This window comes from Amyelois transitella, chromosome 7 (assembly GCF_032362555.1).
Source record: "Amyelois transitella isolate CPQ chromosome 7, ilAmyTran1.1, whole genome shotgun sequence".
Lineage (NCBI taxonomy): Eukaryota > Metazoa > Arthropoda > Insecta > Lepidoptera > Pyralidae > Amyelois > Amyelois transitella.
This window is the reverse complement of record NC_083510.1, coordinates 10507721-10535719: the sequence shown is the minus strand read 5'-3', so window position 1 is coordinate 10535719 and position 27999 is coordinate 10507721. Positions and strand designations below refer to the sequence as shown.

The 27999-nt window shown below is 34.1% G+C and overlaps 3 protein-coding genes across 3 annotated transcripts; 2 read left to right on the top strand and 1 right to left on the bottom strand.

Moving 5' to 3' along the window:
- Positions 1 to 2634: 2634 nt before the first annotated feature.
- On the top strand, positions 2635 to 7193 carry LOC106130162 (antichymotrypsin-2). Its single transcript, XM_060945142.1, has 6 exons — positions 2635 to 2772; positions 3083 to 3289; positions 4750 to 4881; positions 5447 to 5659; positions 6307 to 6448; positions 7072 to 7193. The coding sequence occupies exons 1-6, from the start codon at positions 2635 to 2637 to the stop codon at positions 7191 to 7193; spliced, it is 954 nt and encodes a 317-aa protein (XP_060801125.1).
- A 349-nt stretch (positions 7194 to 7542) lies between these two features.
- Positions 7543 to 11445, bottom strand: LOC106130243 (translocator protein). Its single transcript, XM_013329048.2, has 5 exons — positions 11139 to 11445; positions 10491 to 10590; positions 9570 to 9708; positions 8609 to 8703; positions 7543 to 7984 (listed from the first exon to the last, which is right to left on the bottom strand). Exons 1-5 carry the CDS (start codon positions 11225 to 11227, stop codon positions 7808 to 7810), a joined length of 600 nt encoding a protein of 199 aa, XP_013184502.2. The 5' UTR covers positions 11228 to 11445; the 3' UTR covers positions 7543 to 7807.
- Positions 11446 to 12876: 1431 nt separating this feature from the next.
- Positions 12877 to 23233, top strand: LOC106130163 (netrin receptor UNC5B-like). The gene is made up of 13 exons (XM_060945187.1): positions 12877 to 13083; positions 13741 to 14135; positions 14357 to 14567; positions 15657 to 15856; positions 16263 to 16341; positions 16642 to 16815; positions 17417 to 17473; positions 17873 to 18040; positions 18416 to 18547; positions 18897 to 19065; positions 19780 to 19892; positions 20730 to 20984; positions 21897 to 23233. The coding sequence occupies exons 1-13, from the start codon at positions 13011 to 13013 to the stop codon at positions 23063 to 23065; spliced, it is 3195 nt and encodes a 1064-aa protein (XP_060801170.1). The 5' UTR covers positions 12877 to 13010; the 3' UTR covers positions 23066 to 23233.
- The last annotated feature ends 4766 nt before the right edge of the window (positions 23234 to 27999 follow it).

The window sequence follows — 27999 nt, the reverse complement described above, 5'->3', positions numbered from 1 at the left end:
TAAAGAAATATATTATATTTATGTCTTTTTTTATTTAATGATATCCATCAAATAAAGCAGAAAGCAGAAAAGTCTGCAGTGTAGTTTGTCCCGCCGCTTATTCAACATTTGCCCTTTGGAAGCGATTTAAATATATGGTGTCGTGTGGTTTCTAGCACTTCAGAATATAATACATACATACATACATATGGTCACGTCCATATCCCTTGCGGGGTAGACAGAGCCTTGAAAAGACTGAATGGCCACGTTCAGCTATTTGGCTTAGTAATAGAATTGAGATTCAAATAGCGACAGGTTGCTGGCCCATCGCCTAAAAAAAGAATCCCAAGTTTGTAAGCATATCCCTTAGTCGCCTTTTACGACATCCATGGGAAAGAGATGGAGTGGTCCTATTCTTTTTTGGTATTGGTGCCGGGAACCACACGACACGGTCAGAATATAATCTGTGTATATATATATTTCCCATGGATGTCGTATAAGGCGGCTAAGGGGTAGGTTTATGAACTTGGGATTCCTCTTGGAGGCCTGTGGTAGTTCCGGTTATTTGTTTGTGCCCAGGCGCACCCTTTAACACTATGCTTTTGGCCACCTAGCATGGCAAACGCGATGTTGTTATTATCGCACGAAAAACTATCGCTGTTTCGCTTTTTATCATGACTAGAGCAGGACAGCGATAGTTTTTACGGTACGTAGGCTGGGGTGGTTTTATCTGCTTACGCAAATTTTTTCCCATTTCTCTATTACCTCTGCAACCAGAGGAATGAGATCTAAATCAGATTGGACCATAGATACTTTCAGTTAAAAAAAGTACTCTATGATGGACATAATAACAAAAATAATTGCTGTCTTAAATGTATGATCAAAACCGTGAAATCAATTTTGGATTTAATCGTTACAATCTTGAAGACAAATTATGACTCGTAAATTAATTCCACTGAACATACATGATGACGAATCATCAAATCATGACTTAAGTGTCAGTAAAAAATATATTTTTTTAATTCCACTTTTAATCGAAAAGAAATTAAACGAATATTACAATGTCACCTATTTGTAAGTATTTGTTATTAACCGCCTTCCATAAAAAGTGGTTCTCAGTTTGACCTGTGTGCATTTGTCCGCGATGCTCGGTTCCGCTGAAGCGATTTTGGTGCGGTTTTCACGAGTGTTTATTACCGAGAAGGTTTTAAAACATTTACCGACTTCAAAAAAGAAGGATAACGATTGAAGGCAGTTGTCTTTTTACAAACGTTATTTTAACATTTACGAGGGGTGTTATATTATAAGTTTTACCATGCAGCATCAATAGTTGTATTCTGGCTTCTTCCAAAAGGTCCTTGATTCAATCCCCTGTCAGTCAAGTCATGATGGAAAAAGATTTTTTTCAGATTGGCCTGGGTCTAGAATATTAATATATTTAAGTATTTATTGAAACATATAGTATAGTTGCGCTACAACCGGTAGCTACTATTTTGGGTTAGCTTAATTTGTGTAATTTGTATACGTATATTACCCAATACGCACCGTGTGTCGGTATATTAAATCTTAACTCCAAAATTATTGCCTGTCATCGTAACGCGTTAGTTTTTTCTTAAACCGATCAATTTATGTTTACAGCAATACTTGTCCAGGTTATTCTTTTGTGGTTCATCTTATCAGCAGAGTCAGATGTGAATTTATTTGAATCAGTTAGCATTAATAGTGGCGAAGGTGATTCCACGGGTATTGAAAAATTAAGTTACACCTATTACAGTGGGAAACCTCAGCTCGATCTAACTGGGAGGTTGAGACAAACTATGGTCTATGTATGCTTTTATATTTCTTATTTTCATATTATTATATCGTATACATATCATGTCTATATCGCTTGCGAGGCAGACTGAGCCAACAGTCTTGAAAAGACTGAAAGGCCACGTTCAGCTGTTTAGCTTTATGATAGAATTGAGATTCAAATAGTGACAGGTTGCTAGTTCATCGCCTAAAAGAAGAATCTCTAGTTCATTAGCCTTTCCCTTGATAGACTTTTACAATCTGCACGGGTAGAGGTTATGTACCAGCACGCAAGCTTGCATGAGATGAATGTGCGCCTGTTCCCTTAGCCGCGCTTTACGTCTTTCACGTGAATAAGATGAAGTGGTCCTATTCGAAAAGTGCCGGAAACCACATGACAATTGTTTTATAATGAAAACCGCGTTGGTTTTTAAATGAAATAAATAAAATTTGCTTGTTACATACATAATACACTACTTATCTATACTAATATTATACAGCTGAAGAGTTTGTTTGTTTGTTTGAACGCGCTAATCTCAGAAACTACTGGTTCGAATTGAAAAATTATTTTTGCGTTGAATAGACCATTTATCGATGAAGGGCTATAGGATATACCTATAACATGCTGCAACTATAAGGAGTAAAGAAATAAAGGAAAATGTGAAAAAAACGGGAAAAATTATCCATCCTTCTTCAATGACTTCAATGAAGCCCGAAATAACTATTCCACGTGGACGAACTCGCGGGCACAGCTAGTTTATTATATTATTTTTATTTAATAAACAATCGAGACCTCTATCTGCCTGGTTTTACAAAGGCGTGATTGTAACTAAAAAAAAAAATCTATCTCTATGCTTTTAGCACATGGCTTTGACAGACACACGTAGAAGCGCTATTTGTTCTCCCATATCAGCTCTCCTACCCCTGGGTAAGTTGGCAATGGGATCCAGTAGTAGGCAGTTCACCGAATTGAAGAATGCCATAGGACACGGCAGATATTCGGTAATTCCTCAATATTTTTAGGTCAATTTAATTTATACAAGAAGTATATGTTTTTCTTACATATAATTCATACATTTACGTCTTTATCCCTTGTGGCGTAGACGCCACGTTCAGCTGTTTGGCTTAAAATACCCGTGACCTAAAAGTAGAATCCCAAGCTTATAAGCCTATCCCTTAGTTGCATTTAACGACATCCATGTGAACGAGATAGAGTGGTCCTATACTTTTTTATTGGTGCCGGGAATCACACGGCACTCAGGTATCTATTAGTAACGCAATTTTTTTTAATAATTATTTTATTTCTTAACAGGTAACATCAAAGTTCAAGTCTCTTATGAGTCGCTTACAAAGTATATCTGGTAAAGTCCAACTAATTGTTGCAAGTAGACTGTTCGTTCCAAAATCAGGTCAATTGAGGTCAGAATTTCATAACCGGGTCATGAGCGTGTTCAAGTCAAGCTGTGAAAGAGTGGACTTCGGGGAACCACAAAGAACAGCTGCTAGCATTAATAATTGGGTAAGTCTTCTATTTCCATCCGTAACGAGGTAGACAGAGCCAACAGTCTTTTGAAAATACTTTGACTACGATCAGTTGTACGGCTTAATGATAGAATTGGGATTTAAATAGTGTCAGGTTGCTAGCCTATCGCTTAAAAGAAGAACGCAAATTTTATAAGCCTATACCTTAGTCGTCTTTTATGAAATCCATGAGAAAGAGATGGAGTGGTCCTATTAGTAAATTGATATCAATGTACTTGATGTAGCACACCTTCAGTTACCTACATTCTCGCATTATACCCAAGGTGAACTGGTAAACTTAATTATACTTTTCGTATAAAAACAATACGAAAATCAATAAAATTAGTATAAAAAATATATTTATATACTTGGGTTTCTTCATTAAGGCGATGTGCTGGCAACCTGTCACAATGTGAATCTCAATTCTATCATTAAACCAAACAGCTGAACGTGGCCTTTCAGTGTTTCGAAGTCTGTTCGCTCTGACTACCCCGCAAGGGATATAGACGTGATTATATGTTATGTCAAGTATAAAAAGCAATTGCATTGTGTGTTATAGGTAAAATTGCAGACAAAGGGATTGATAAAGAAAATCATAACGCCATCAGAAATAAGCTCAAAATCATCTCTTATTATAACTAATGCCATATATTTTAATGTAAGTATGATTATAAATTACCTTTATTGGCACTGCCGTATAGTTCCCGGCACTTAATATAAAAAAGAATAGGACCTATCCATATCTTTCCCATAGACGTCGTATAAGGCGGCTATGGGTAAGGCTTATAAACTTGGAATTCTTCTTTTAGGCGATGGGCGAGCAACCTGTCACTATTTGAATCTCAATTCTATGATTAAGCCTAACAGCTGAACGTGACCTGTCAGTCTTTCAAGACTGCTGGTTTTGTCTACCCCGCAAGGGATATAGACGTGATTATATGTATATATGTTATTGACATTGTTTTCTGCTGTCTGTCTCCGGCGAAGAGGCGCTACTCAAAAAGATTATATAGACTAGATTAGGTATCAACAATTATAAGTTAAGGATAAACAAGTGCTTAAAATGTCTGACAATTTTGAGAGCAAAAAAAAAAAAGTTTACTCGCCTATTCGATTTTTGATCTCAAATCCTTTTGGAATTCCATGTGACGTTTTGTTATATAATGAGAATTATTTTAAAGAACTTTTTGAATGGAAGAAGCGCTTGATTTTTTAAAGTATATGCTAGCCGGTAAACTTCAAACTTTGAGTGCCAATAACGTTAAAAAGTGTTCGTGGCAACTAGACAGATGTAGTCTCTGCCTACCCCATCGAGAAAGGTGTGATTTATGTAAGTATCTATGTTAAAGATATGCGTTACTTTTTTATCAAACTTTGGTGCGGACTCACTTTCAAACTGCACTGCTTTTGACCTGCTGTTTGAGTGCTTTAGAGATTTAAAGATTTTCATTTTAACAGGGTCGTTGGAAACATCGTTTCACTTCGGTCAAATATGATACTTTTTATGGTGCAACCAGCATGCAAAGTATCCAAATGATGACTATAGAAAGAGGTTATCAATATGCTAGAAGCAGCAGGTTGCGGGCTGAGGTAAGTATTATACCGCCTTTATCGTGTGATGCTACCTGCCAGAACCTAGTCACAGATAATGAATAATATTGACGATTTAATTAATTTGTTTACTTATTTATGTACACAGAAAATGATACATCGAGAATGATAAACACAAGATACAAAATGACATATGTAGGTTCTGCTTATTTCAAAAGAAATCTCTTCCAGCAGACCCGAGATAGGAGACATGATGGAAAGGGTGACAGGCGTGTACTCCACTCACACAACTATTTATAGACATACATAAACAAATACATAAATAAAATATTACAAAATATATTATTTCAATACTAATATTATAAAGCTCAAGAGTTTGTTTGTTTGAACGCGCTAATCTCAGAACTCGAACTTTTATGGTTTTCGATGGATGAACGGCGTTAAGGATAGTATAAGTAGAAAGAGAGTGACCAGTTGAGATGGCAAGTGACAGAAGTAATTGGAAAAAACTCTAACATACTGTGCCGACCCCACGTAGAAAGTGGGAAAAGGTAACGACAAAAAAAGAATTTAATGTAACTATATAATTGTTTTTTTTTAATAGATAGTACAAATACCGTATGCAGGGAACGAAGTATCATTTATCGCTGTGTTGCCATACGAAAAAGATGGATTGGGACATTTAATGCGTCAATTGTTGCAATCGCCGAAAGAGTTGAACAATGCTCTAGCGAAATTGAGCTTAGCTTATATGAGACTGTCTCTCCCTAAGTTCAAAATCCAGTCAAACTTGGATTTGGGTGCAATTTATTTCAAGGTAATTTTGTTTTACACTTAACACATATAGTCACGTCTATATTCCTTGCGGGATAGATAGTGCCAACAGTCTTAAAGAGACTGATAGGCCACGTTCAGCTGTTTGGCTTTATGATAGAATTGAGATGTGATGAGAAATAAAAAAATTAAATCTTGCGAACAATAAAAATCATGAAATCGGGGCACCTTGGCCTAATACTACCAAATAATAAATATGAGCGCCTTGGAATTGTACCTAATACATGGACGACGAATCTTCTGACTGAAAAATTACGAAAATAATAATTCCATAGGTTGGAAGAAATCCTGATTCTATTGTGAAACGTGGTAACCACTCGGAAGAAAATAAATCTTGATTCTATTTTAAAACTCAGTAGCCACACGAGTGAAAAATACTTAATTTGTATTTTTAAACTTTTTAAAAGTATTTCTAGAGAATACAAAAAAGAATAGGACCACTCCATCTCTTTCCCGTGGATGTCGTAAAAGGCGATGGGCTAGCAACCTGTCACTATTTGAATCTCAATTCTATCATTAAGCGAAATAGCTGAACGTGGCCATTCAGTCTTTTCAAGACTGATAGCTCTGTCTACCCCGCAAGGGACATAGACGTGACCATATGTATGTATGTAACTATTACTTTTTCAGGTCGGTTTAAAAGAAATATTTAAAAATAACAATAAAATACTTACAAAGATACTGAAAGGTCGTAACGTGTTTGTGTCTAAGAGTGTTCAGGCCGCCGTTATAGAACTTAGTGAATACGGAACGGAGGCCGCTGGAGCAACTTGTAAGTATTCGTTTGTTTGTACGTATTTAACGTCAAAACCACTGATTAATTTCATTAACATAGGTTGATTGGTTGTAGTGGTTTCGACTTTATAATGCATAGATATAGTGTGGAGTCAGGAGGGATCATGGTTTTTTTTCGCTTAGGCGCGGGCGAATGCTAGTTAGCCCATATCTATATAAAAATTAAATATAAACTGAGATTGTATGCAGAGATCGTGGCAAGTGGAAAGAGGTAGTCTCTGCCTACCCCTCCGGGAAAGAGTCGTGATTTTATGTATGTATGTATAAAAGATATATTAAAAAACAAGTTTCATGGTCAATCAATCGGTAGTTTTTGCTTATACATATACTATACAGATATGTATATACAAAAGACGGACAAATATTTTTAATACTATCAATGTACAGAAACTTGTTTACATATTTATTATAAGTGAAGATTTATTAAATCAAATTTATTTAAATTATTTTTCACATCATATTATTTTAATTAAAAACAAACATTTATATCATAAATAATTATTATTGATTTAAGTCTAGGGAATTTAAATTAAAACTAAAATTTCTTTTAAAAAAGAAAAAAAAAGATTATAAATTTATTTAATGGATTTATTTCTACAGTTGTTGAAATCCAGAAAATATCAGCGCCACAATTCATTGACGTGAATTTTAATCGACCATTCCTCTTCTACATATTGGCTGGGAGCGATCCGCTGTTCGGCGGTATTTTTACGAATAGTTAAGTGGAATTAATTTAAAATAAATATTGATTTAAACTACTATAAGTGTGATTGATTTAATATCAGACTCATTATAATAATAATACGAGTATACCCAGTGTTTGATGATGGTGTAGTGGTTAACTGGAAACTTTAAAGGAAATATTTATTATTGATAATAATATAAAAGAAATAGAATAATGTATTATATGAAGTAAAATTCCTAAACTACAAACTAAAAAAAATATTATATAAGTTTAATATATCTCTCTTTTCCCGTTTTATTTTAATTATTTTTTTTTCTATTTCTTGTCAATAAGACATATTGTAGCATAATTTTATATTATATTCTGTCTATAAAAAAAGAAATGTGTATAAATCCATGTTGTTTTATTTATTTTTCCTAAATATTCACAGTCACACATCTATAGGTACATAATATTTGTTTCTAATAAATTATTAAAGACGTGATTCTATGTATTAAGATAATATACATACTCAATTCTATCATTAAGCCAAATAGCTGAACGTGGCCATTCAGTCTTTTCAAGACTGTTGGCTCTGTCTACCCCGCCAGGGATATAGACGTGACCACATGTATGTATGTATGTATATACATAGTTGTATTAACATTATTACTATAATTTTACAGAATTCTCCTTGTCTTTTTTCCAAACTATATAACTCATGATGGTCAAGTAGGCCAGAAATGCCAAATAGGGAGCCATACAGTAAATGGTGTATTTAACAGTTAAAAAGAAGCTTATAGTGCAAGCAATAACAGCTACATCCAAGGCTACGAAGTGGAAGAAACCCTAAAATTAAAAAAAAATTGGCGAATTTAGTAAAAATACAATGGCGGATGGTAAAGCAATTGATGATGTTCTTTTGTTTGTCATAAACTTTCAGATTTCTTTGAAATAAAATAAAAACACGTTTTACTACCTACGATACAATGCAATTACTCTTTATTGCATCAATATTACAGCAAATTCACAGTCATGTGTTAAAAACATAGCAGCAGCGACCTTATCACTAAAAGCGATCTCTTCCATGTAACCTGTACAAGTACCTACGTGCCTAATTATTCGCAAAAATTTAAAAATCAAGTGTACCCGAAACCGCCGAACTTTCATGAAGAGAGTTATGAATGTGGATGAAGTGAAGGAAGTGTGCAAAGATCGTGGCAAGTGGAAAGAGGTAGTCTCTGCCTACCCCTCCGGGAAAGAGGCGTTATTTATGTATGTATGTATTTGCAAATCTGACATATTGTGTAATTAAATCAGCATTTTTGGCAGCGTATACTTCGATACTTTAAAATGTATTTCCTTATCGTTTCGTACAATTTATCATATGCAAAACAATGATTATGTGAAAACAGATGCAGTCTTCAAATTATGGCACTAATAGCTATGTGATTAAATAGATTATATACTCACTAGGCTTGTTTTACAAGTGCCATAGAACACTGGTACCCAAGTCCAGTTCAAAATGAGCTGAAATCCGTAAAGTGCCAGTGGAACAGCTGCTTCGCCTGGAAAATAAAAAAATCTTACAATCTGTACCTACTCGGTAATAAATTAGAAATAAATTTATTTTCAAAATAGGAAATAAGGTATCGCTTAATGACGTCAACATGACACTTGTAATTATATCTTACTTACTACTAATTATATAGGAGAAGCGGCGGAACAAACTACACTGCAGCATTTTCACCGCACGTCAATTTGCGAATGGTTTTCGCAATCCTTTTGGCGATAGTCCCCGATAGTCTTGCCTGGGGAGGAACCCAGGTTCCGACAGTGACCATAATTTAGGAGGTGGTAAGTCAGATTTATATGGAACTTAATGTACCTATCAAGAAACTCTTTAAATATAATATTTAGATTCTAGAAACCAAACTTTCGCAAACAATAGTTTTTTTTTTCATTAAATATGTACCTAACTATAAAGTATGCTACTTCAAAAAAATTTTTGAGGTATTCTTCAAAAATGATAAATAATAACATTCTCAATCTTAGATGACAGTTTGTCCTGACCAAAGGTCTTGACGGCGAATGTGTAGTAGTGAATTTTTATCTTCTCTATCTATTTATTATTTCAGAATACCTAGGACATTGTAAAAAATGCACATTATTTATTTATTTATTCATTAAGGGACACCAACAGGTTACATGATTACATTCTAAAAAATACACTCAAAAAATTAAATTCAAGCATGCAACCCAATTACATATAAGCACAACTTTTTCAAAAATAAATTAAGAATCACCCGATTATGACTTCATTCAACGCGGCAAGATGGTTTAAGGAATTGATATTCAGAATATCTTCCAATAGTACTATTGTTTTTCTTTACTACCAGACCAACATAGAAATAAATTAATTAAAACAACTTACTCGTAAATCCATCGCAAGCCAAGTATACCAAATACGAAGCCACTCCCATGGCAATATAAAGGATCGTCCACACTGATAAAGAAAGCCAGGCGGGAGGGTAAAACCGAGGCATATTCAATCCCTCAATCCATTTTGCCACCTAATAAAAAATATTATAATTTTGATTACCAAGCCGCCATCCACTTTAAAAAAAAAACATTAATTCTTTACTGATTTTTGTTATCGAGAATGAATTCATGCTGCCAACTTACAAAAAATATATTATAATTCTATTATAACGTTGGTATCAAGATATCAATCCATGCTGCTAACTTACAAAATCCGTAATCAAGTCTCGGAGTATTGTTTATGTTTGGAATATTGAATTTGCAAATACTTGCCTTTTTAAACCTTTTCTTATAAATGTATTAAGTACTGAATTAGGGGCGAACAATCTTGAAACGTCTTTTATTAAAAAAAATCTTTTATAAAATAAAATGTGTCTAGTAAATCGCGTTCCATATTTAAAAACATAGTAAAAAATGAAACCTTAAAACCAACAGAATACTCGCTTGTTTATACGATAAAAAAATAATCAAAATAGTGCCCAAAGTCTCACAATGTTTGGCCACTCTGAGTGTGTCCAAACGTTATTTGAATTCGAGCCGCTCGCGTGGTTTCCCACACATTTTGTTTTTGTTGGATAATTATGTTAAATTATAATCCTTATTTTTATTATATTTGGAACGACTGATTGTCGTTACTGGGCACTCAGTAGACTTTCAATATGTAACGCGATTTACTAGACACCCTGTATAGTTATTCACGAATATGTATGTAACATCCGTTACATGTTCAATTTTGTTTATAATTAATCTATTTTTCAATATGACTTATAATTTTAATGGACTAAGTATACTTATTATTTTACTTTTTGCCTACCTTTGGTCTTTTCGCCAACTTTGTACCAATAAACAGCGATAACCAGGCGAATATGTTGGGTATCATAATTATTATTACAGCAATCCAACCATCACTGGACCTGCAAAAAAAATAAAGGAAATTAAAAAGAAATATTTTTTCCTGCAAAAAAAAAAATGGAAATTAAAAAGAAGTTCCTTAAACAATTCAAAATCGATTCATCCGTTCGGGAGCTACGATGCCACAGACAGACAACATGCGTAGCTAAACAGACACGGCAAACTTACAACACCCTATTTTTTTTCCTGGGTTAAGCAATTGCGATGATAACTAAAAAGGCCATCAAGGAGAAGCGTTATAAGCCTGGGATTTTCTATGAACATGTGCTCTCAATTTGTCAATATCCTAACTTCAATATTAATATTTAATTACTTATACATGTATATTTTTATATATCATTAATAAAAAATATATATGTACGGGACAAATCACACAGATCAAACCAGCCCCAAATCATAAAAACCGAGTAAGATTCATAAGTATATTTTCTCCCCGTGAATAATTTTTGAATCTGTCTCTGAAATCTGGACTGCGTATGGCGACTCGCAAAAACGAAATGCCTGTGGAGGGATTAGAAGTAAAAAAACAAACCGACAGTAATCTATTTACCCATTGACAGGTGGTCTAGGTCTTGGTCGTCTACACAAACACACAGTACAAAAACAAATTAATAAAAACATAACATATTTGTTTCTCATTGTTTGAACTTTCAAACAAAAGTACAATTTTTTTTATAATTGTAATTGTTAATGCAAAAATTTGAGTAATTGTGATTAAGGAATTAATAAAACTAAATTGTTATTGTATTTATTTGTAATAAACAAACTTAATACAATAAAGTATGGGAATGAAGCTAGATTATGCTAGATATGACTTTGTTTGTAGAGTGCTAGGCTCGTACTGACGTTTCGATAATATGTTGTTATCAGATTATCGATAAATACGAACTGAATAAACGTTAAAAATAGGATAGATTCACCTTTGTATTATATCAGTAATGGCTTTGATAAGTAAGAGTATATTTGGTATGCGAAAAACAAAGAGATAGGTATAACATGATAAAATTGTTGGTTAATGACACATCAGTGGTTTCCATATTAATAAAAATAAGAGGAAAGATTTGTACTTTTTTATTGTAACGACACTTTGAAACTATTGGAGCTATTTTGATGATATTTCGCACTGAGACCGACGCAATACGTTCAGGAATCTTTTTTTTTCTGGAAATAACCGCGGGAGCGAAGAAGCCGGGCAAAAGCTAGTTTTGTACTTTGGCAGATTTTATGATAATGATAGCCGGTTTGGACCAATAGGTAAATATTATTTATGTGAGAGGCTTCTGATTTTGATTTGTTAATTGGGTTATCTATTTTTTTATCTCTATAAAAAACTGTTTACACTATTTAAAAACGCGTCCATTACACTAGCGGCTTGTCTTTAAATTTTAGGTTATTCATAATTAGTTTAAAAAAGCATAGGTTCTTTCAGGAATTTCCTACAATATTCTTTCACAGCGAATACTTTTATGTTATTCATGAATATCTGTTTTCTTAATTTCAGCAAAATGCATTTAGTCGTTTCCGCTCTAAACTGGTGGAAATATCAGGCACCTGCCTCTTTAACTTTTGTTGATTGATTGCTTTTTATAGGCGACTATAACAAGTATAGAAATCAGAATATAATAGTCCTATAATATTCCGATTTTTATATATAAAACATACATACATACTATATATATGTATCAAGTCTATGGGAAAAGTCAGAATGAAATGGTTGGTTCAGCTGTATGTATGGCTTAATGATGGAATTGAGATTTAAATAGTGACAGGTTGCTAGTCCATCGCCTATAAGCCTTTCCCTTAGTCGCCTTTTAGGTACGAAAACCATGGGACAGATATATAGTAGTTCTATTCAAAAGTGCCGGAAACCACACGGCATCGATTTCTATGATTAAAATTAATTATAGTGTAAGTTTAATCATTACACAAATCTCTTTTGGATAAGGCTAACTCAAAAGTAAGATCGTATACAATCATTATTATTTTTTCCTAGATATTTGTTTATTTATTTCAACTAAGTTTAAAATGGGAACTAAAAAATTTTTTTTTCATAGAACACACAAAAAAAGGTAAAAACGTGTGAAAAACTTTTGCACATGCGCCGTGAAATCCCCAACGGAATGATTGTTTTCATTCATCCCTTAACTCTCAGTAGCACCCCAACCGCCGTGACGCGAACACCTTTTTGTTCAAAGTCGGAATTTCGTAAACTTTTACGAAAAATAAAAAATACAATAAACAGTGACTTTCCCTAGTGTCTCAGTGCTTTATAAAACTATCAGTGATTCAATAAATGATGTTTTAAATAATTTTAATGAGATTAAAGTTAATTAAAATAATACAAGTAAATGCGATATAGTAATGGATGAAAATGCCACCCTGGCTGCTTTTGTAATTGGTTTTGAAAACTGTGCGTGCATAAATGGAAGTGAAGTTTTGGACTTGCGTCTTGCTGGTCCAGGTACATTTGGTGATTCAGGTGAAAGGGCAAAAGAGTAAGTGCTTTATTAAGATTTATGTGTGAATTGAATTCTATAAAGCTTGTGACGTTTATTTATTTTCAATTTTTTGGCGATTCGAAACCTTAATCACTTTGCAAAAGTGTTTTGAGTAGTGTTCATGTTTGTATGTCAATTTTAATGGAAAATCGCTAAACTAGATTCAACGAATGAAAACATTGATTTTGTCTCTTACTAGATATCTGTCAGGAGATTCGCTCCCGAGATTTTTAGAGAAAACAAAGTAAAATTTCTACATAATTTGTCTAGTGAGTAGTATTTTATGCAAATCTTGAACATGAGTTTGGAGCCTTCTAAAAATCAGTCATAATATATAAATGTAAGAAAGTTCTAGAAAAAATTAGGCAGGACTTAGAGCAGATTTACGTCATAAAATTATTTAATATCATACATTATTATATCTATAGATGCCAAAGTTTCTGAGCAAATATGTATGGTATGTAAATTATTAATGCATTTGGAAGAAATTTTCCCTTATGTACCTTAGATCATACACCAGGATAACCTATAAGTGGTGACATGAGACTTAATAATAGATAAAAATATAGACAAACATCGACCAATTCTAATTTCCGATTTACCTCATTTTACGAATATATTATCGCAAAGATATATTATCCATCAAAATTTTAGGTACGCATCAACAGACGCGACCAGATGACAGCACAAGCAAGGCGGAAGCTAAAGATTACGAACACAAACCTTTAGATTTTCTTGTCAATCATCACAAGAACCCAACGAATGATTATTTTTTACCTCCCGTTTATAATCCTAATGAAGAAAATGACGAAGACGAAGAAGATGACAGTACTTATGTAGATTATTACGAAGCTAAAGAAATCAATTACAAAGATTCTCCTGAAGCAACTCCAAGAAGTGATAAACAAGACGTTTTGAATTTAGATGATAAAATACCATTACATTCGACCAAGGACAACCTGCCTATATTTTTGTTAGAACCAGAAAATACTTATGTTGTTAAAAATAAACCAGCGACACTGAAGTGTCGAGTTGCAAATGCTTTAGAAGTAAGTATTCATATATATTATATATCTCGTTAATTATCATGACAGAAAAAGATTGAATATGATACATACAATTGATGTTAATATCTTAACTTCCCATCAAAAAAATATAAATCTTAATTGCGATTTATTAATATGATTTAAATACTTATATTAATAGAAAACAAAAGTTTGACATTGGCTCATTATAAAAAAAAACATAAATAAACATCACCTTATTTTAGGTATACTTCAAATGCAATGGAATTAAAACCCAAGCTCTTAACTTTGAGTTCGTTGACCCACAAACAGGAGTGAGGATAATAGAAGGAGAGTACAAAGTGACAAGAGAGAACTTCGACGAGTATTTTGGTGACGAAAAATACCAGTGTTCTTGTTTCGCTTGGACCAGCGGTGGTCATATTAGGAGTCAGCCTGCTACTATTGAACTTGCCTGTAAGTTGATCTTTGTGTTATTAGAATAAAAACATTATTATCAATCTCAAAAGGTTTGACTAGAAGTAACATAAGATAATTAAATGAAACGATGATCATGAAACTACATTCAGGTGTGACACTTTAGAACGCATGTAACCACAGCATGGCGCGCGCGACGCCATTTCAATCGTGAAACGAGCCAGCGATAGTCTTACGCGCGATGAAAACGGCATCGCGCGAGCCATGCTTTGGGAGCTGGATCACTTTAAACTTAAGATAATAAGCACATTAAGTGCAAGTTTCCACGCTGCTCTGGCGACGAAGAAAAAACATAGCCAGCTGATTATTATCTGCCTTACTTGAGATTTTTTTAGCCGATGGGCTAGCGACTTGGCACTATCTGAATCTCGGTTCCATCATCACGTTTTCCAGCTGAAAGTGGCCTTCGAGTCTTTATCAGACTGTTGGCTCTATCTCCTTCGTAGAGAATAAAGACGTGACGTATGTATGTATAGTTTTTCGATCCAACTGGATCTAAAATTTTTGGTCTATTGTTACTCCAAAAATACAAATGATAGATCGATATGTATCATTAGACAACAAGTTGAAACTAATTCAAAGTTTAATTATACTTAATAAGCTAGATATAGAGTTCTATAGTTTCATATAGTTTGTAAGTTTTCACATATTAATTTTTAATTATCGGGTAGATAGTGTAAGTAAAGGTTACAATACACCATCAAATAAAAAATTAACAGAGAAAAACGATGAATGGAGGACGCTCCACCTATCTTCATTCACAAGAGTTAACTCTTAAATTTTAGAAGTGTTAAGTAAGAAAGAAGTGTTAAGGGAAAGAGGGGTGATTTTATGTATGTATGTATGTTAAGTAAGAAATTAGTGTCTAATTTTAAAAAAACACACAGGTATTGTAAAAGTGTATTTAATGCTGTAGTTGCCGTGTGCCCGGCACTAATACAAAAAAGAACAGGACCACTCTATCTCTATTTAATTATTAAAAGTGTTAATGCTAAGAGCATTACATCTGACAACCACCCTTAGGTCGAGCAGAGAACTTCTGTGTGTTAATTTATAAGCCTTTTTCAGTCATAAAGAAGCAATTCTCAGTGGCACCTGAGACTCAGTTGGTGAAGCAGTATTCACCTGTGACCTTCCGATGTGAGCCACCACCAGCCGCGCCATACGCTCGTGTGTACTGGCTTAAAAACGGAGCTCCAATAGTAACGGACGACAATGTGCAAGTGTCTAAACATGGAGATTTGTACATCAAAAAGGTGTCACTGTTGGTAAGTTTTTTTTTTTTTTGTAGTAAGCAATGTCTCCGCCCGCGTAAAGTCCAAAATTTCGTAATTTTATAATTTTTATTGTAGTAAGCAAAGACTCCGCCCGCGTAAAGTCCAAAATTTCGTAATTTTTTATTTTTTAATTTTATTGTAGTAAGCAATGTCTCCGCCCGCGTAAAGTAAAAAATTTCGTAATTTTTTTTTTTAAGAAATAGTTATATAGAAAAGTTAGATGTTTACTAATTCACTGAAGAGTATTGAGTAGTTCAACATTAATTATTTAAGGAACCACCTAAATCCTTGTTAGATTTGGATTATTTTACAAAATTTTAAAAATATACATAAAAAGACTTATCAGTTTTTGCTCAAGTTTTTATTTTGTTGATAATATTGCTTTGTTTTTCTACAGGATATGGCAAATTATACTTGCGTGGCAGAAAACTTAGCAGGAAAGCGAATATCTGACCCTGCTCAGTTGAAAGTTGTTGGTAAGTTGTTTTTACATCGAAACTAATATTATGGCCAAACAGCTTAACGTGGCCTATCAGTCTTTTTAAGACTGTTGGCTCTGTCTACCCCGCCTGGAATATCGACGTGATTATATAATTATGTATGTAGTAATAATATAGACGCCAAAATTATTTTGTTTACTTATTGGATTTTAGCTTCGCCTATTTCTTCTTAAAGTTAAGTATATATATTAAAATTATGAAAATAATTTAAAGATTATGAAATGGCAATATGAAGATGTTTCGTACAAACATGACTTTCTGCAAATATTCTTTTAGTAAACGGAGGATGGACGACGTGGTCAGCTTGGAGCGACTGTTATTGTGGTCAGAGGGAGAGGTCAGGGAGGAGGCGAGAGAGGTCATGTACAGCACCACCTCCCCTCCACGGGGGACTACCATGTGTGGGACCAGAGGAACAGAAGACGCAGGACTGCATAGATTGTGATATAGGTGTGTATCTATAATATTATAAAGCTGTAGAGTTTGTTTCTGGAACGCGCTAATATCAGTAACTATTGGTTCGAATTGAAAAATTATTTTTGTGTTGAATAGACCATTTATCGAGGAAGGCTTTAGGCTATATAACATCGCGCTGCAACTTTTAGGAGCGAGGTAAGAAGTAAGGGAAAATGTGAAAAAAAACGGGGAAAATTATTCATCCTTGAGGGCTTCAATGTTACCCAAAATAACTATTCCACGCGGACGAAGTCGCGGGCACAGCTAGTATAATATAAAATGGTCTTTTTTGTGGTGTGACAAACTAAAGACTTTTAAAGCAGTGTGTGAGTCCAGTTAACTCCCCTATTTCGTAACGGAACAAAGTAAGTTCTAGAGTGAAAAAAAAATTTGAAGCTTAGGCAAACAACATCTGCTTTATCTATATACATATAATATCATTATTAGTTAAGACTTACGAGTAAAACATTGATTTTTTTAAGTATGTATCTTGTTGTTGTGGTCGATCACCGTATTTTTATTACCGTTCAAATGGTTTTACAGAAAACTATGAATACCTAATGCCTAAGGTCACAGAATGTAATTTCTGTTTCAGATATGTATGTTGATGGAATAGACGGCTTAGCCGATGAATCAACAGGTATATCTTTAGGTAAGTCTTGATTGTCATGTCATTCACTACTCTCTCATATTATTGCATTCGTGTTGTTCGTCTGTTTGTTTTAGTTCAGTGTTTGATAAAATAAACTTTTAATTGATTCCTAAACGAAATCACAAGCTTTTAAGCCAGCTGCTGAGTTGTTGAATCACAACTATTAAAAGAAATTAGTCATCAAAATTAGTTAGTAGTTTTTGAGATTTTGTAAAGATGTTTGCGAAGACGCGTAAAATTCCTCGGGAATTACCGCAGAACATCCGAGTGGACGTCTCCTAGTTACAATCTACCTTCCTGCCAAATTTCATCTTTATTGGTTGAATAGTTTTTGAAATTAAGTAATCAGTGAGTGAGTGCTTTTATATATAGATTTAGATAAATGATATACCTCTCTAGATCGTTGGTCACAATGGTCAGAGTGGTCACCGTGCGACTCAGACTGTCTCCAGTCCAGAAGGCGGCGCTGTCTCAGCAGCTCAAGAAAGCCATGCGTTGATGCTGATTATCAGGTCGTGCAATGTCCTATGTGTGTGAGAACTTCCAAGTCCGCACTGATTCATGATGGTAAGTTTATGAATGACGTTGTAAGAAGTAGCTATTATTTATTAAATTTTTGAAGATACTTTACGTCAATTCGTTGCGTCAATTCAGTGATTTTGTTATCTTGCATTGGACTTATATTATACAACTGTAAAGATTTTTTGAAGTCTTTGGTGAAGGTATTTTAAATGTTATGTTTATCTATATTTTCTGCACATCATCATGTATAATGCATAATTTATCATTGTCGTATTATCTATTTATAAATATGTTAAAATAAATCACACTTCATACTTTCCAATTTGATAAGTAATTTTAAACTTTTTTCATATATGTATATATATTTTTAATAACTTATGTTTTTTTAATAACTTATGTTAACATTTCATCTTTTTTCAGGATCTTCGTATTGGCCTCTACTTATAGCATTGTCAATTGCATTTCTTATATTAATTGTTGTTGTTATATTGGGAATAAAATATATGAAATTTAAGATGGCTGAAAATTCGCCGTATGTTAAACCGCCTTCAGGTAACCTAGCCCTGTTTTATATTCCACCACTTTAATGAACTCATTTCAAACAAGTAACTACTCGTATCTTTTTAGTCGTAAATTACTATGGAACATATTTATACTAGCTTTTGCCATTAGTTACGATCGTTCATATTGTTTTTAATATTATCCTATGGGAACAATTCTTTATTTATTTTTTATAACATTTTCTTGATTCTCATTTTCACAATAGATTTCTATTGAAAATCTTAAAAAAAAAAAACGATTACAACGCCTGTTTTTCAAGGCAATAGTTAGAGATTATTTATATAAATTATTTTTCCATTATCAAAATAGCACATTTAAACAATATTTTATTCTCATACAGGTACAAATTACTTCGGAAACGTGATAAGACGTACGCTGACCAACCAACCGGACCTGACGATACACGAGGAGTTCCACACGATGGACTCACGACGCACGCGCAGACAAATGAGCACGTCGACAAACGCACGAAACGAGCACCTTTACGAAGTACCGCAATTGGCTAATAGGTAAGAATTTATTTTATTTTATTTATTTTAATACTACATTTCACTTGTAGCTTCGCCCATGTGAATTTAGCGTCATCTACAAAAATCATCGAATTTTAATATTACTGCATCTAAAAATTAAACGACGGAATTTGCGGCACATACAAAAAGCAACGAATTAAATGTGTGGCGTCTGTCTGTCTGTGGCGCAGGGTTAGTACGCTTATCTGTGACACCGGAGGTTCGAATCCCGGCCAGGGCATGATGAGAAAAGAACTTTTTATGATTGGCCTGGGTATTGGATGTTTATCTATATAAGTATTTTAACGCCACTTACAAAAGAATATGAGTTTTTCCCAAATCACACGGGAACAATAGTTTTTACTGAGATACTGACTATAAAGATAATGTTCTTCTATTTTTTTAGAAAACAATTACTTTATATCTTTAATTCAGCTCTCCTCATCAAATTTCCTGTAAGAAACCTCAAAATGGATAATAATTTCAATTTCAAATAGGTCATATAGGTAAAAGCAATATTTGATAAAAACCAGGAAATACTTATTTTACCTATTGATCACACAATTACTTATCAGATTGCAATTTTCTGTAACTTGATTGGTAAGGAATGTTTTAAGCATCATCTTTACCTATTGTACCTAACATCAAGATTCAATAAAGTTTTACATTAATTAATACCTATCATATTATAAAATATATAATTTCTATTCACAGTTACATGTCACCAATAGACCATGAGGTAAGAAATCAGGCCGAGGGCGACAGGAATTTCGCTTGCAAGGATAGCGTGGAGTTAGACCGATCTGACTCCAGCTGCTTTTTGAGCTGTGAGTTCACAAACACACACACTGCTTGCCTTTAATTTCATAGCATTGAAAAATACACACAAATTTAACAATGCATTAATGCATAATTTATTTTTAAAAAACCTTAGTAACAGTTTTAAACACTGGCCAGTTACAAAATGATCATATTAAATTTGGAGCACGGAAAGCATTTATTTTAGTAAATACGTGTAAATGCACGAGATTTTTTATGTTGCTTATATTACTTTTATTTTTTTTCTGCATTTTCAGTTAATTTTAAAACAATTCTGTAAAGTTGAGAAGAATGTGTCTATACTATATGTAATTTAAATAACTACTGCGGTATATATCGTGCCCATGTTTTGAATGTCTATTAATATAATTGTCCCAATTTTAATTCCCCTGTACCTTCATAATTCCTTTGGATTAAAATGTTCATTGCTTATTTTATTCTTTGATTTGCTTGCTAAATTACTAAATGTAGAATTAATAACTAATAAATTCTGCATCTTGGTGGCAAAGTTTCTCATCCAAGTTGATCGCCACGCCTCTTTATTCGGCAAGTCTTGCATTTTAAGGACACCAAACATATCGGCTTTCCCTTCGCGCGTTTTATATAAGTACTCGTATGTATTATTTTGAATAAGACTTCATCTTTTTTTTATTTACCATCAGTATTTACCATAAGCGTACCATATTCATCTTATTTAACCAGATCGAGATAAAATGCATTCAACTGTCCAGTAAAAATCACTTCCATTAGATACTGAAGAGGTACGCTTCACATGGCTTCTAAAGAATGATGCCATCTCTCTTGTACAGTACAGAATACTTTCTTACTGCTCCATTATCTTTCAGCGGGTTCATCCTATGGCAATGAAAGTGTAGAAATGTCAGGATCTCTTCGCAACAACGCTTCTGTCGATTCCAAATTGCTTAACCCTCAACACTTGGAGACTGCGACCTCCAGAATTGTGTCAGGCGATGGAGGCTGGTTGAATTTGGACAAATGTGGGGCTAGTCTGTTTGTGCCAGATGGGCTGGTCGATAAAGAAGAGCTATTCTCGATTGAGGTCACCGATGAAGAATGGAACAGGCCAGTTCTGCGAGAAGGTAAGACTTCAACTTGGTTTTAAAATTTAGTGTCAAGCATCATACATATATACATACATATGGTCACTTCTATATCCCTTGTGGGGTAGACAGGGCCAACAGTCTTGAAAATAATGATAGGCCACGTTCAGCTATTTTGCTGAATGATAGAATTGAGATTCAAATGGTGACAGATTGCCCAAAATAAGGATCCCAAGCTTGTAAACCTAAACAAAACCTGCTTTTGTATGTGGAGTCTATTTGCCTTCCCTGTTCCAGGCTTTAAACGTACAATGGTTCTTAAGTAAAGGAAGAATAACTGGATCAAAGCATTGATTAAGATTGTTATCATCTTCTATCTCTATAGTTCAGAATACAAATCTCGAATAATTCATAACACTACGACCTTAAGAACTTCCCGTAAATGTTTTAAATGCCCACGCCTCATAAATTAGTACCTACGACAAAAGAGGGTCGTCTCAGAAAATCGGGTGACCTGAGTATTGTAAGCCAGGCCAACTAAAACAGGATTAACTCGACCACGGTGACCTAAATCTCAAATGCCGACCGTTTGACCTGAACTTTCTTGTTATATTTGGTGGCAAAGTTACAGAGTATTTCTGGATTGACTTAGCTATTCCGGAAATAATCTTTGGTGAATAAGCAATTTCGTACTGGGGATATATATTTTCTCTCTCATTAGATGTAACAAATACTCAACACGAAATATGAACAGATTTGAAGAGAAATTATTGTTACTATAAATCAGTGTTTTTCAAATTTATTTAGTCGAAAATCTTTAATTTAAAATCATGTTTTTATTATCTGATACTTTCTGCTGTTTTTATTGGAAACTTATTTTGATATCTTTGTACCTATTTCCAGTATTTCCAGTAAAATGTAAAATTTACACTTACATGTTTAATTTACCAGGGGAAACTCAACTCAGCCCCGTAATTCGCTGCGGCCCTAAGAACTTCCACTTCAGCAAGGGAGTCATCTTGACATTCCCTCACTGCGCAGCCCTCAAGCACACCAGCTGGCTCCTATCCATCCTGCAGAAACCCGAAGACATCAACTCCAAAGAGTGGAGAAAAGTTCTGACGCTCGGCCAGGAGACCCCCGGGACCCCAATCTTCGCCCAAGTCGACCCCTCTAAAGTTTTCCTTGTAAGCGAATTTCTAAGCGACTTTGTTTTAGTTGGCCAAAGTTTCAGCGGTCTCGACGCCAAGTTATTGAAAATAGCCATGTTTATATCGAAGAGAATGGACGATAATTACTTCAGTTTGAAAGTGCACGTGATGAATGATACGCCTTACGCTTTCCACGAGTGCTTAGAGAACGAAAGGCGCGTAGGCGGCACCCTGCTATGCGAACCTAAAATAGTTTATTTCCAAGAGAGTTGCTCCGATGTGTGCATAAATATTCGAGAAGTGGGGGAAGGCTGGCGCATACAGTCTGGGGGGAAATACCAAGAACTGCCCTATTCTCAAATATGGAACATGAGCGTCAGATCGGTGCATTGTATTTTTGTTCTACAACAAACTGATTCTATAAACTGTTTGGAACTAAACATGAACGTGTATCAGAAACAGAAGCAATCTAACTCGGTCAATTTCAACTTTAAAACGAATGATTTGAATTCCAATTTGAATTTCAACAAACGGTTCAGCTACTCCGGCGTTTCGGTTGGCGGGACTGTCACTATTGTAGAAAATCCGTTCAATTATTCCTCGCTTTCGAAAAAGGAAAACCGATACAACTTTGTGTTTAAAAACGATAGTATTTATAGAAGTAATTTTAGCACAGACAATAATTATAGAACGAATGCTTTGACTAAATCAGATAGGGTGATTCTGTGCAAGTTGTTGGACTCGCAGACTTCGAAAGGGAACGACTGGCGTTTGTTGGCGGAAAAGTTGAAAATAACCTCGTATTATTATTACTTCTCGAACACGTGTTCCCCGACTGAAAATATATTGAATCTGTGGTTGTGTAGGAACAACGACGTTAATATGTTGGTGCAATTGTCGAGAATATTCCGGGAGATGTCTAGAATAGACTGCGCCACGGTTGTTGAGAGACGATGTTTCCCAAACTGAATTTCAAGTATTTAGTTTCGCTACGTTACGAGTTTAGTGTAGTTTAAGTAAGGCTTATGTTTCACTGACGTAGAGCGGAGCGTAGGTAACACTTTTGTCATAAAACAGCTAATGTATTCATTCACTAAATGAGGATGACTTTCTTTACAGTATTAAAGTATTCTATAAAGTAGTTTCACAGTTGATTCATTTATCTATTTATTTATGCATAATAAATAAGAATTAAACAATATAATGCATTAAACACTCTTCTCAACAGTTTTCACAAGGTAAATATGTAGTAGCTGTAATATACTTTGACAGATAACTACTTGCGCGTTGTTTGTCAAAGATACTCAAGGCTTTATAAGTGGCGCGCGCGAGGTATCTGCTGCTATTTCTATCTATGGTTCCAAATACATATTTCCGTTAAAATATTTATTTAATTTGTTATTTAATTAATACCGTCTTCAACGCGACTTACCGCTAGGTAAGAAAGGAGGCAAATGCCTAATCGAATAATGAATTAAAAAAAAAATTCTATACCCTCTGCTCTGCTTCAGTCAAACGTTGGCCTCGATTATCGCAATAAAGTTATCACAATCGAAGTTGGCCTAAACAAGATTCACTAATAGATATTACACGATTTTAACATTCTCTATTTTAGTTTTAGTATGTTTCTGATTGAACGAAAGTGCTTATAGTGTATGTTTTAAAAACATTTACTGTATATAGTGACAAAAATGTATTTTTTAAGTTAAAATAATGTATTATACGGTAGTGATTTTTGATTAAAAGTAACCATTTGAGACTATCTTTTTGTTTTATATTGCCTCAACTCTTACACCCTTATCCTGGAACTATAAAAGTAACTAAAAACATTAACTTCTAAGGCGAGCTCATGTCTAAGGTCACAGAAGAAAGGTTTAATTTACAACTTAGTCTATTATATGAGAATAACATACAAATAATACGACACTAAAAATGACATCTTTGATTTAAATTTTCAAAAATATTAAAAAACACAAGGCCGCCTTTCGGTTGCTATTTACTGTCATAGAAGATACTTGTATACTGAGACACAAAGACGGACACCAACAAAGAGCGTCTATGGTCGAATTGTTAAGGTGCCCGGTTAAATTGAGTGACATGCTAAAGGGCACAGGTTCAAATGCCGACTTCGTGTAAAAAAACCTGATACACAGAATCCAGGATCCATGGTCAAAGGCATATCCCGGTGTCCCCTCCAAAGTGGTGAGGATGCAACCGGGACTTAAGCCGATGAAGAAGATGGTTGCCATGTAATAGATAAACGTAACCAAAACATACACAAGTAATAAGTTAAAAGAAAGTCATTAAAAATCGATATAATCATTTGGGTTACTCTTACGCGACGAGTAAGTTATTCGTCAAAACCACAAAATATGGATTCCATAAGGTGGCCTTCAAACGTGGGGTTCTGTTTGCCCCATTATAATAAAGATCTACACATAGATCTTTATAGCGTGTGCGATTAGGTACAAGAAGAACGTATTTCAAAATCAACCAACACCAAACAAGGAAATCCAAAATTAATAGGGTTGTCACAAATCATAAAGTCATCAAGTATTCAAGAGAGATGGCGTCTAAATAATTTGTTAGCCGTTCCCATGTCCTGACCCACATGTAGGTATTCAAGTATTAACGTAGGGCTGTGCCGCGTCAGACGATTGCATTGTTTAATAATTGAGACTGCGTTCCTACGGTGCGCCATATTGAATTGCGGTGTAAGTCTCAGGCGGAACCGGTTTTTAAAATATTTTTTTGTTATCGCTCGCCTAAGATGACCGGACAAATAAATGTAAGGTTAAAAAACAAAGCGAAAATTAAGTGAAGCAAAGGGGGGACGGTCGGTGACCATGACACATATAAAAATCATCACGACGTTACTTTGGATCCACCTATTAAAATATTATAAAAATTGTAAACCAATTAATTTTGATATCATTATTTGTTTCTTTGATTCAAAGATATTTGTCTAATAAGGTTTGAGTTCATCGAACAACTACGTGTTTTCTTTGCCAGTTGCATTGTGAAAAAGTTAAATTAATTTTGTACAGAAAGAAACATTTTATTCACATGTTGGAGCACAGTCTTTCGTTCAAATTTCTACAAATGAAATCGCTCGTCGTTAATAACTTGAACCACACAAAACAAAACGTCGGGTTTCCGTTCGTTCTATTAAAGAAACGCCTTAATAAAGATGAAGGTGTGTTCGTTTGAAATTTTGCGGCCATCTCTAAAGTCCGCGTTGAGAGCTGAATTGAAAACGTACAATATTCATGCGGCTACGAGGTCTCAATGGGAACGATTGTGTGAAGCCTGAAAAGGCTTGAAAAGTAAGCAGAGTCACGTCTGAACCGAAGCATATTTTATTTATAAGACGTTAAGGAACCTTCGAAGGTAAAAAAAGTGAGCTTTAATATTAAGAAAAACACATAATTAGATAGAGTATCCCTTATTCTATGGTTGACGATGGACCAGTAGGTCTTTGCAAAAGTTAGACCACTATAGACAAAAAGAAGATTAGGTTGTCTCTACGTATTACAAGTCACTCTAGGATTGGGCAGACGAAACCTTCCATCCTTTCCAGGGAGGTGACGGTACAATTTGGACTATTTAGAATGATATGAAAAGGGAACATAGGAGGAGACAAAAAGACAAAGTACAAATATCATCAAAATAGATTTATGACTGTAAATATTTAACAAAATAACTTTATGGTAAAGTATTTATTTAAAGGCAATTGATTTTTTTAAGTAGGTAATTTTTGAAAATATAAGGTATGTTTAAAATTTTTTTAATGTATTTTATTACATTTATTTATTAATTCTAATTTAACTTCTTTATTGAAATCTAAGTCCGCACATCAATCGCCCCTTTTTTTAAAAAAAAAATATAATCATTTAAAATACCAGTTCTTAATTAATCTTATTATGAAGAAAAAGATTAATTTCCGTCCAAGTTCCATTTCACCGCTGAGTGACCATTTTCAATTAGTTAACACTTTGATGTCGCCACAGTCTCATTCGATGTCCACAAAATAAGGATGTTATAGAAGTATTATTTCTATTTGGAAAGGTTCATTGATTATAAATCTATAATAGTTAAAAGTATTTCGTTACTGAGTGACTAACAAACAACGTACAAGCTAAGCCTCTGAGGCTAGAATTTTGAAATTTAACATGTAGGTTCCTTTTTTGGTCCACGGGTGCACTAAGAGAGGATTTCCCAAAATTCCCGCGGGAATGGTAACAACCAGATTCCTAGTTTAACGGAGCTGCAGACTTCCTCTAGTAAAAGTAGGTATTAGGAGTAAATGTTTCCACTGTATGGGAACACGCAATTTCTTATTTATGACTGCAAATGCAACAAACATATAGGTAGTCCGACATCTTGAAAATTGATGCAATAAAATGGTGAAAGAGAGAAAATCTTTGGATGAATTCTATGTGCTGTAGATAGAGTTTAGATTAGCAGCTTAGATAATGATAAATTTATTCTGGTGAATGTTGTAATTCTTAATCTGTTACCACAATATTACTTAAGCACATATTTATTTAACCTTAACGCACGTAAAATAAGTAACAGGAGGATTTAATTCCATATGGGATTTTCTGCGGTTTAGTTTAAATTTATACAGACAGTGAGTGTGCCTTCTGTGAAGTTTTACTTTTTTATACGATGCTAGGGTTTTTAACTAAAATAATTATTGCAACTGTAAAGTCCTAGATCTGTTCTTTCTTTATTTTATAACCTAGAATTTGATCAAATTAAAGCAATACAGGCAAGTATTTCATTTAAAAAGGACAAATCGATTGGAATTGCGAATACTTCGTCTAAAAAAAGAGTTTTTCGGAATCGGCATAAGTCTTATAGATACATTAAAAGTCGTAAATAATGTTAGATGATGACTTGTTGTAAAACAAAATTGTTGAATTAGATAAATATCGTAGAGAACGCTATTAGCATTACGTTCGCCTTATTGAACCTTTGAGGGTCACTATCATTTTCAAATAAATAATTAAAATTAAAAAAAACCACAGATTTCCCGGCATGTGAATGTCATTCCCAGACCAATGTGACGCACAAAGCTAATACTTCTCGAATAAAACTTTATCATTGAATCCTAAACGGCCCTACAAAAGTAAAAGCCATGGAGCACGCAGCCACTAAAACTCCTCACTTGAGAAGGTGGCTCTAATTGGAGAGCCCTTATTTCACGGGCCCTTCGCTTTGAGAACCCCTCGCGTGTGACAAGTTCAGGTTTTTAGCCGCAACTTGGATGTTTGTTGGGCTTTCTGGCTTTAAAAAGGAATGTTTTGTGTTGATTTTTTGTACGAGTACAAGCTACTGCGTCATTACAAAAAAAATAAAGTCTTGTCTTATAACATATACTTAATTGCAAATTCGAAAGGTTGAACGGATTAGTTGAAGAAGATTTTCATTACCCTGTTTATGTACTTACAGCAAAATAACACTTACATTATATGTAAGCAAATCAGCCGGTGGAAGTAAGTCATTTAGAAGTAAATAAAAAAAGGCACTGTAATCATTTTAAAAGAACACGGTGTGCTTAAGAACCGCCTCCTTTTTGAGGTGGGTTAAAAATAGTTTAGAAATTGATTTGATATAAATATTTGGAGAGACTACATATTTTATTCATCAGCGTCAAAGTTGTGTGCTATTTTTCAAGCAGAAACTACAGCTCATTTGCAAGCAAAGCTCCGAACCACATGCTATTATACGGTAAACTTAAATAAATTTTCAATTAGAAAAAGATGTTTCTCCAATATTGCGAAGACACTTTCCAACTTTCTCTAAATAAGTGAAAGCACTCAGATAGATTAGGAAAAATCGTATAAAACCGCGCCGTAGCGTCGAAACTTCGCACCCACTAAGCGCGTTGTTAAGAG